Source organism: Artemia franciscana, chromosome 7 (assembly GCF_032884065.1).
Source record: "Artemia franciscana chromosome 7, ASM3288406v1, whole genome shotgun sequence".
Lineage (NCBI taxonomy): Eukaryota > Metazoa > Arthropoda > Branchiopoda > Anostraca > Artemiidae > Artemia > Artemia franciscana.
In genome coordinates this window covers 42,070,211-42,081,186 of record NC_088869.1, presented here as the reverse complement: position 1 = coordinate 42,081,186, position 10,976 = coordinate 42,070,211, and the positions used below count along the sequence as shown (strand labels likewise).

General features: G+C 35.5%; 1 protein-coding gene across 1 annotated transcript; it reads right to left on the bottom strand.

Moving 5' to 3' along the window:
• Positions 1-4,959: 4,959 nt before the first annotated feature.
• On the bottom strand, positions 4,960-6,251 carry LOC136028630 (type I phosphatidylinositol 4,5-bisphosphate 4-phosphatase-B-like). Its single transcript, XM_065706460.1, has one exon. The coding sequence runs from the start codon at positions 6,028-6,030 to the stop codon at positions 5,308-5,310; it is 723 nt and encodes a 240-aa protein (XP_065562532.1). The 5' UTR covers positions 6,031-6,251; the 3' UTR covers positions 4,960-5,307.
• Between the last annotated feature and the right edge of the window lie 4,725 nt (positions 6,252-10,976).

The following is a 10,976-nucleotide window of genomic DNA, read 5'->3' as shown; positions in this document are numbered from 1 at the left end:
CAAGGCTGAGGATGATGTGGTATAGATCCCGCTGAAATTATTCCAAGAAAATCATACAGTAAACCTAAAATTTCCATTACTAAATAGACAATGAACTAATTTTACTCTATTTACTATGGTGTATGTGCTTTGTAATATATTTAAGTAATTACACGCACTGAAATTATCATTGAGGGCAAGGACTTAGATTTGTCTATCAAGCTTTTAAATGCTACCTGTTATCACCTGAGACTCTCCATGGTTTGAAGCCTGTACCAATTCTATTACCTGGCTATAATTATTTAACATTGGCAAATTTGGTTACTACTAAAATGGAACTGCCGATAGAGAACTTCTGAAATTGGCACTGGCTGGAAAACTGCCACAAAAGATATAATCTGTTTGATTTTTTATAAGTTTTCTGGAAATATGTGAACAAATGCGTCATCAAACATAATCTTACTATGATAAGACCCAAAATGCCTAAAAATAGCATTTAAGATATATATCGTTCCAGATTAACCCTTCGTCGATATTAACCAAAACTCCAAGTAAAAGTTTTCAAAAATAGATACATTAATAAAATTAAATTTTTATGGTAATTCCAAAACTTGAAAAAATTTGAATTTACATGTAAGAAGTTGTAGACTTAAGAGCATTTAGTAATAATTTAAAAAAAGAAGAGATGGGAACAGTCCCCCCCCCCAAAAAAAAGTGGTTCAATCCAGATGGAAATTGCATCATCATCAAATACAAATTTTTTATGAATTCTAGATTGGGATATTTCATCAGTCCTTTCAAAATTACTCAGACCTCCTTGTTTTCCCAAAAAGGATTGTCAAAGATGCATGTTTCAAAGAACAGTTTCTCTTGTGCCGATACCAAATGTTTAGATCTAACGTATTTACTTAAAAAGAATCTCAAAAGCAATGGATGAATGCTTGCGTCGAAGTTCTATACTCTTGAATGGTCAGAAAGAAATTTTATACACTCCATATTCCTAAAATACAGGAACGTAAATTTTGAAAACGTCTACGAAAGATCGTAATTTCACTCCGACTTAGGTAAAAACAAAAATAAAATTAAAAGCATCTCCAAAAATTGAGTAAAAATACTTTTTCTTCAATTTTTCCCCATCCCCAGAGAAAACTAAACCATCACTGTTCAGGTGATCCTTCACGTTCACAAGTCAATCAAGTGTAAATCAATCAGAAATGGCAGACCACGTATAAATGCAAGTAGAAACAAGAATAAAAATGTAATTTTTCTTTTTTGACAAGCCACTCCAACAGAAAACCCTTAGACACTTCTTGGGTAGACCTGAGTTAATATATGGAAGCGGAGACAGATGAAAAAAGCTCTTTCTAGAAATTGGCCAATAATTACGATGCCAAGTACTTCTTCAATTTAGTAAATGGCAAATATCCAAGTTCCACGTAGAATTATAAAAAAAGGAATGCAACGGTATAAAATACTGTGTCTGAATACATAATTTTATCTTAAAATTGTTAGAGAATAACCTATGGACGATTGCTAAATGCATTTCAATCTTTCATTGGTTCCTGGTATTAGATGAAAAAAATGAGTAAACAAAAAAATGACAAAATGTATTAAAACTCGCTCCTCTGAATCACTCAGATCGGAGAATCCTATCAAACTGTTGGATACAAAAAGAAATGCACAAATCATACAAGAAATAAGAGCTCATAAGGCACTTGTGACGGGGCCAAAAGAGCCACGAGCTCATATGGTATGAGCTCTAGCAAAATTCTAAGAATCAATAGATTGATTTAAAATGAAAATCAGAGGCTAAATGCCGGTCTGCATTTAAAATAAGAGCTCTGAGTCACGAGGTCCTTCTAAATATCAAAATTCATTAAGATCTGATCACCCATTCGTAAGTTATAAATAATTCATTTTTTCTAATTTTTCCTCTCTCTTCAGCCCCCCAAGATCATCGAATCGGGGAAAACGACTTTATCAAGTCATTTTGTGCAGCTCCCTGACATGCCTACCAATTTTGATCGTCCTAGCACAACCTGAAGTACCAAACTCGCCAAAGCACTCAGCCCCATCCCTAACTCCCCCAAAGAGAGCAGATCCTTTACGGTTATGTCAATTACGTATCTACGACATCTGCTTATTCTACCCACCAAGTTTCATCCCGATTTCTCCACTCTAAACGTTTTCCAAGATTTCCGTTTCCCCTCCAACTCCGCCAATGTCAACATTTCTGGCTGAATAATAAGAGCTCTGAGACATTCTAAATATCAAATTTCATTAAGATCCGGTCACCTGTTCTTAAGTTAAAATACCTCAATTTTTCTAGTTTTTCGAAATCAACACCCCCAGGTCCCCCAAAGAGAACGGATCCGTTCCAATTATTTCAATCACGTATCTATAACTTGTGCTTATTTTTCCCATCCAGTTTCATTCCAATCTCACCACTCTAAGCGCTTTCCAAGATTTTCGGTACCCAAGATTTTGTTTCCCTTCTCCTACCCCCTTTGTCATCGGATCTGATTCGCATTGAAATTGGAGGATCTGAGACGTACGATCCTTCTATAAATCAAGTTTCTTTAAGATCTGATCACCCATTCGTAAGATAAAGATACCTCAATTTTCACGTTTTCCAAGAATTCCGGTTCCCCCCTAAAACTCCCCCAATATTACCAGATCTGCTCAGAATTTTAAAATGAGAGCTCTAAAGCATAAGATTCTTCTAAATTTCAAATTTCTTAAGGTCTGATCACCCGTTCGTAATTTACAAATACCTCATTTCTTCTAATTTTTCCGAATTACTCCCCAACTCCACCACAGAGAGCGGATGTCAGTCACGTATCTTGGACTTGTGCTTGTTCTTCCCACCAAGTTTCATCCTGATCTCTCCGCTTTAAGCGTTTTCCAAGATTGTAGGTTCCCCCTCCAACTCCCCCCATGTTACTGGATCTGGTCGGGATTTAAAATAGGAGCTTTCAGACACGATATCCTTCCAAACATCAAATTTCATTAAGATCCCATCACCCGTTCGTAAGTTAAAAATTCTTCATTTTATCCCGAATCAACCGGGCCCCAGTCCCCCCTCCGGATTTTCAAATCGGGAAAATGACTATTTATAATTTAAACTGGTTCGGTCCCTCATACGCCTGCCAAATTTCATCGTCCTAGCTTACCGGAAAGTGCCTAAAGTAGCAAAACCGGGACCGACAGACCGACAGAATTTGCGATCGCTATATGTCACCTGGTTCATACCAAGTGCCATAAAAAACCCGATTAATTTAACAACTTCGATCTTCTCACGTTAGGGCCGAGCTTGAGCATTGGCCAAAGGCTGATCTTAAGAAGCAAAGAGGATTCCCATCTGTATGCTTATTAAATAAAAAAAAAACTGATTTTTTTAGCTGAAAGTAAGGAGTGACATTAAAACTTAAAACGAACAGACATTACTCCATATATGAAATGGGTTTTCCCCTCCGCAATCCCTCGCTCTTTACGCTAAAGCTTTTAATTGTTTTAAAAAGTTGAATTGTGGCAAAGAGTCAAACTTTAGCGTAAAGAGCGAGGGATTGCGGAGGGGAAAACCCATTTCAAATACGGAGTAATTTTTGTTCGTTTTAAGTTTTAATGTCGCTCCTTACTTTCAGCTAAAAAAATTAGTTTTTTTTTATTTAATTTCTGAACGCTTTTGAATTAATGCATGTTTGGTTTTGGCTCTCCGCACATAACTTATTAAAATGAAATTTGTATATTAATTCTTTTTTGGCTAAATGGCTTTCTCTTAGTTTTGATCAGACGATTTTGAGAAATAAGGGGTGGAGAAGGAGGCCTAGTTGCCCTCCAATTTTTTGGTTACTTAAAAGGCAACTAGAACTTTTAATTTTTAACGAAAGTTTTTATTAGTAAAAAATATACGTAACTTAAGAATTAACTTACAAAACAAACTTTCATAACCTTATATTTTCATTATGTATACGAGGGGGTTTGTGCCCTCCCTCGTTCTTTACACTAAATCGTAAGTTTTGTCCCAATTCTTTAAGAAAGACCCCTGAATAAGAAAGGCCGTAGAATAAATAGTTGAAATTACTAAAAATACTTTAGCATAAAGAGTGAGGTATTTATCCCCTCCTAAATACCTCGCTCTTCATGCTAAAGTATTATTAGAACCCCTCATATGCGTAATAATCTCTTTTCGTTTTCAGTTTCAATGCTACTCCTTCCTTTCGTTTGAAAAAAGTTTTCATGTTTATTTTTCATTGTTTTCTTATAGTAATGCTAGAAAATCCTGCGCCCTTTTCATTGAATTTTTCTTCTCCCATGACAGATTCCTCAGCCCCTCCCCCAGGGATTGTGGGGGAGTAAGTCATCCCCAAAGACATAGTTATTATGGTTTTCGACTATGCTGAACAAAATGGCTATCTCAAAATTTTGATCCGTTGACTTTGAGAAAAAATCAGCGTGGGAGGGGGCCTAGATGCCCTCCAATTTTTTTGGTCACTTAAAAAGGGCATTAGAACTTTTCATTTCCGTTAGAATGAGCCCTCTTGTGACATTCTAGGACCACTTGGTCGATACGATGTCCCCTGGAAAAAAAAACAAAAAAAAAAACAAACAAACAAATAAACACGCACCCGTGATTTGTCTTCTGGCAAAAAATACAAAATTCCACATTTTTGTAGATAGGTGCTTGAAACTTCTACAGTAGGGTTCTCTGAAACTTATATATTTAAAATCAGCATTAAAATGCGATTCTTTTGATGTAGCTATTGATATCAAAATTCAATTTTTTAGAGTTTTGGTTACTATTGAGCCGGGTCGCTCCGAAACAGTTCGTTACCACGAACTGTTTGATTCTATCTTCTTCATCTTGGCTCGCAAATTTCACTTTGAACAGCTATTAAAAATATGAGAAATAAAATCATGGAAGTTCCAAATAGTAACTGAGAAAAAACTTGATAATAGCAATAATACATACAAAAAAAAAATCAGATTCAAAAGAAATTAGAGCATTTACTCAGATATAGAAAAATTGTTTAACTTGAAAGAATGAACTTATACTATCTAAACTACATTTTATTGGAGCACATAGAGCCGATTGATGCCAGATTGAAATAATGCCCATCAATCCGAGAGGTTTAAAATCCAAAATGGCAATTTGATTTTTCAAAAATATGCCCAGCTAAAACACCATCTCCTACGTGCATGAATTCAGTCAGGCAAATTTGCAAGAAATTAGACAGTCAAATCATTACATGACCAATCAATGACAAATAGCCCAAGGCACGCATATCTTATAAAACCCCTCTGAACTCGGTCCAAGCTGTTTTTCCCTCACATTGGGCCTTTATTTTGGCTTATCCTCATGGTAAGATAGTAGATACTTCCTATAAACAGAACGAGGGCAATTAAAAACAAACCTACATAAACTCCATAGATACCACCATGAGTCGAGGCATAGGTATAAGTGCCAGCCGTAACTCCAATTCCAATAGCCAAGAATGTGGCCGTAAGGATCAAGAAGATTATTCCACGACTTTTAGCAAACTCTCGTCCAACAGAAGAAACCTTTGTGCAATGTGGACATCTAGCAAGTGACTTGTTTAGTATATTGAAGGAAAATGTTTGCATGCAGTGGCCACATGAGACACGGCACATACCAGGTATCGATGGGAAACTATTCGAGCCACTTGGTCCAGCAGAAGCTGGGGCAAGATTGATGATTCTTTTGCAATTAGGCCGGGGACAAGCAATCCTTAAAGACGATGCTTTACATATCAGGAGACAGTTGCAGGGACAACGCACATATTTTCTACCGGGTGCTGCATTTCTGATTGGAGTAGCTTCATTGCATTGACTGCATTTGACAACATGTTGTTCCTTTTTCCCACTTATGTCAATCATAGATTGGCATACTCGGCAGGTGACCAATGAATTACCATCAATGTTTCCATTGCCCAAACCAGGATATACGTGAGATTCATTTTGGCTGATGACCCTTTGTCTTCCTCTTATATCTTTTTCCGCCAAGAGAGGCTGACTTTCCTCGTCTCTCATTTTTCACAAAAGCCCCTGAACAGTTTCCATAATTAGTGCTATTTAATATTAAATCAGTTTCCCCTGATTTTCTACAATTTCTACTAAGCTTCAGACTTTTAGTTTTCTTTTTAAGGTATCCATTGTCAAAATATTTTCAAATATTTTTCCAATTATCAGTTTTTTACTCTTTAAGCAATTTCATACAATTTAATTAGAGCCTCAAATTTCACTTTTGTAAATTACTAAAATGAAAGCTTCCTTATATTGCAATGACGCCATGTAGTAATAACAATTTCCTTTATAAGAAACTAGCTGTTGGGGTGGCACTTCGCGCCACCCCAATTAGTTACGTATTATTAGTTACACGCCATTGTAGTTGTGTCCCTGTGTACATATAAATAGATTGTCAGGTTTACCAACCCCGTTATAGTTGTGTCCCTGTGTCCCGGTCGTCATTTAAATTCCCAGTATCCCGGTCGTCATTTGTTTTCCAGTGTCCCAGTATGTAATTTCTCTTTGAGCGTTCCGGTCGTCAATTATATTCCCTGTGTCCCGGTCTTCATTTGTGTCCCAGTGTCCCGGTCTGTAATTTCTCTTTGAGTGTCCCGGTCGTCATTTATATGTCCTGGTCGTTATTTGTGTCCTTTTTTTGTAGTTTTTACCTTCTGTAATTTCTCTTTGAGCGTCCCGGTCGAAATTTATATTCCCTGTGTCCCGGTGTATCGGTCATTTTGTAGTTTTTATCTTTTTTATGTTTTTATTTTTTTTTTTTTAGTTTTCTTTTTCTCTTTTATTTTTCAGTTTTTTCCCCTTTTTATTTTTTTTCCTTTTTCAGTTTTTATTTTTTTTTATTTTTTTATTAGTTTTTTTATTAGTTTGTTTGTAGTTTTTGCCTTTTTTTTTTTTTTTTTTAGTTTTTTCTTTTTTAGTTTTTTACCTTTTTTAGTTTTTTTTTAGTTTTTTTGTAGTTTTTACCTTTTCTAATTTTTTTTCTTTTTATGTATTAATGCTAAAGCCAAGGTTCAAACCTGGAACCTCTCGGACCTAGAACCTGGAACATAAATCTTTACCAACTCAGCTACTTCGGTTTGAATACATTCGTTTTTGATTTGGTATATGACGAAACAATTCAGACGTCATATGCGGACAAACATGACGTCAGTCGACAGACAGACAAACAACTTATTTTTATATATATATACTAGCTGTTGGGGTGGCACTTCGCGCCACCCCAAAACCTAGTTGGTGGGGCGCTTTGCGCCCCCCATGCCCCCCCGCGCGCGTAAGTCGTTACGCGCCACATTAGTTACGCGCCATTGTAGCTGTGTCCCTGTGTCCCACCTGTGAGTAGAGATAGATATAAATATATATTTTTAACTACGTAAAACATGCGAATATACAACATTCTTCGCTGTCCCATTGTCTGTGCATATAAATAGCATTTATATTTATATGTCTGTGCATATACAAAGCCTTATGTACTAATAATGACGTCATATACAAACGCTCTTTTTACAAACAAACAAACCTGCATACACACAACTCGCTTCGCGCCACCCCAACACCTAGTTGGTGGGGCGCTTCGCGCCCCCCAAGCCCCCCCCCCCCCCCCCGTGCGCGTAAGTCGTTACGTGCCATATTAGTTACGCGCCATTGTAGCTGTGTCCCTGTGTCCCACCTGTGAATAGAGATAGATATAAATATATATTTTTAACTACGTAAAACATTTGAATATACAACATTCTTCGCTGTCCCATTGTCTGTGCATATAAATAGCATTTATATTCCCTGTGTCCCGGTCGTCATTTGTGTCCTGGTGTCCCAGTTTGTATTTTCTCTTTGAGTGTCCCGGTCGTCATTTATATTCCCTGTGTCCCAGTGTCCCGGTCGTCATTTGTGTCCCGGTGTCCCGGTCTGTAATTTCTATTCAAACAATCCCTGTGTCTCAGTCGTCAATTATATATCCCGCCTGTGCCCCCGGCGTCCCCGTGGTAGTTGTGTCCCTGCGTCCCGGTCGTCATTTATATTCCCGGTCGTGATTTGTGTCCGGGTGTCCCAGTCTGTAATTTTTCTTTGAGGTTCCTGGTCGTCATTTATATTCCCTCTGTGTCGGTCGTCATTTGTGTCCCGGTCTGTGATTTATCTTTGAGTGTTTTTTCTTTTTAGTTTTTTTTAGTTTTTTACATTTTTTTAGTTTTTTTTCTTCTTTATTTTTCAGCGTCACTATGAAGTACATATCGCCGAACCTTTGTTTTTAACTTAAATCTGGTAGGCATTGATGAACTTATCCAAGTCAAAATCCCAAACCCAATCATCATCGCTATCATTTTCAGTTTTGATATGTTTTGACTCTCGCTTTCCAGGTGGATTTTCATCTAACTGCGCGGTTTTGCGTTCTTTAGCCGCAAGCCTGTTTTCTTGCTGTTCTTGTGATTCCTCGGCACGCTTTCTTTTCTTACTTTCTCTACCAGCAGCAAGTTTTTTGGCATAGACTCTTTGAGCAGCTTCCTCAGCTGTTGCCATTGTCGGTTCTTCAGTCATTTTACAATTGAACATTTTTCCGTGAACGCATGTCTTAAATACCATTAATGACGTCACCGTCATAGCAAAAATGACGACAACTAACTTCATGACGTCAGTCGACACAGAAACATGACGTCACCTGACAGACAGACACACAGACAGACAATTTATTTTTATATATATAGATATATATAGATTCGGTCATTATTTGTGTCCCGGTGTCCCAGTCTGTAATATCTCTTTGAGTGTCCCGGTCGTCATTTAGATTCCCTGTGTCCCGGTGTCCTGGTCGTCATTTGTGTCCCGGTCTGTAATTTCATCAGTTGACAAACATGACGTCGTCATAACAAACATGACGACAACTAACTTCATGACGACATACAGCTCAATCCTAATGACGTCAGTCGACAGACAGACAAACAACTTATTTTTATATATATAATATATAATATATATAGATTACTAGCTGTTGGGGTGGTGCTTCGCGCCACCCCAACACCTAGTTGGTGGGGCGCTTCGCGCCCCCCAAGCTCCCCCGCGCGCGTAAGTCGTTACGCGCCATATTAGTTACGCGCCATTGTAGTTGTGTCCCTGTGTCCCACCTGTGAATATAGATAGATTTATGTATGTGTTTCAAACTACGTAAAAATTGCAAATATACAACATTATTGGCTTTCCCACTACTGGGAGCTTTCCGTTTCCAATTGCCAGCAATTGATCTGAAAATGTTTGACCAGAGTCATCGTTACACAGACAGACAACTTATTTTTATATATATAGAAGATATATATATATATATATATATATATATATATATATATATATTATATATATATATATATATATATATATATATATATATATATATATACATATATATATATATATATACTAGCTGTTGGGGTGGCGCTTCGCGCCACCCCAACACCTAGTTGGTGGGGCGCTTCGCGCCCCCCCAAGCCCCCCCGCGCGCGTAAATCCTTACGCGCCATATTAGTTACGCGCCATTGTAGTTGTGTCCCTGTGTCCCACCTGTGAATATAGATAGATTTATATATGTGTTTCAAACTACGTAAAAATTGCGAATATACAATATTCTTGGCTTTCCCACTACTGGGAGCTTTCCGTTTCCAATTGCCAGCAATTGATCTGAAAATGTTTGACCAGAGTCATCGTTACACAGTCAGACAACATATTTTTATATATACAGAAGATATATATATATATATATATATATATATATATATATATATATATATATATATATATATATATATATATATATATATATATTATATATATATATATATATATATATATATATATATATATATATATATATATATATATATATATATATATATATATATATATATATATATATATTATATATATATATATATATATATATATATATATATATATATATTAATATATATATATATATATATATATATTATATATATATATATATATATATATATATATATATATATATATATATATATATATATATATATATATATATATATATATATAATATATATATATATATATATATACATATATATATATATATATATATATATATATATATATATATATATATATATATATATATATATATATATATATACTAGCTGTTGGGGTGGCGCTTCGCGCTACCCCAACACCTAGTTGGTGGGGGCGCTTCGCGCCCCCCCAAGCCCCCCCGCGCGCGTAAGTCGTTACGCGCCATATTAGTTACGCGCCATTGTAGTTGTGTCCCTATGTCCCACCTGTGAATATAGATAGATATATATATATATATATATATATATATATATATATATATATATATATATATATATATATGATCAGGTGACGTCACCTGAAAAAACTGGATCAGGTGACGTCAAAACTGAAAAAACTAAAAAAAGGCAAAAACTACAAAAAAAACTAAAAACTAATAAAAAAAATAAAAAAGCTAAAAAACTAAAAAAACTATAAAGGTAAAAACCAATAAAAAACTAAAAAAAAACTGAAAAAAACTAAAAAAAGGCAAAAACTACAAAAAAAAACTAAAAACTAATAAAAAAAGTAAAAAAGCTAAAAAACTAAAAAAACTAAAAAAAGGTAAAAAACTAAAAAAAAATAAAAAATAAAAAAAAACTAAAAAAGGAAAAAACTGAAAAATAAGCTAAAATAAAGGTAAAAACCAATAAAAAACTAAAAAAAAAAAAGGAAAAAAACTAATAAATGACGACACTCAAAGAGAAAGCGACCAGGACAAAAGGAATGTTCGATTAGCAATCAACAAAGCACCGGGACACAGGGAGTATAAATGACGACCAGGACATAAGTAAAAAAAAAAAAACTATCTATATATATAAAAATAAGTTGTCTGTGGATCTGTGGATCGTGGATCAGGTGACGTCACCTGAAAAAACTGGATCAGGTGA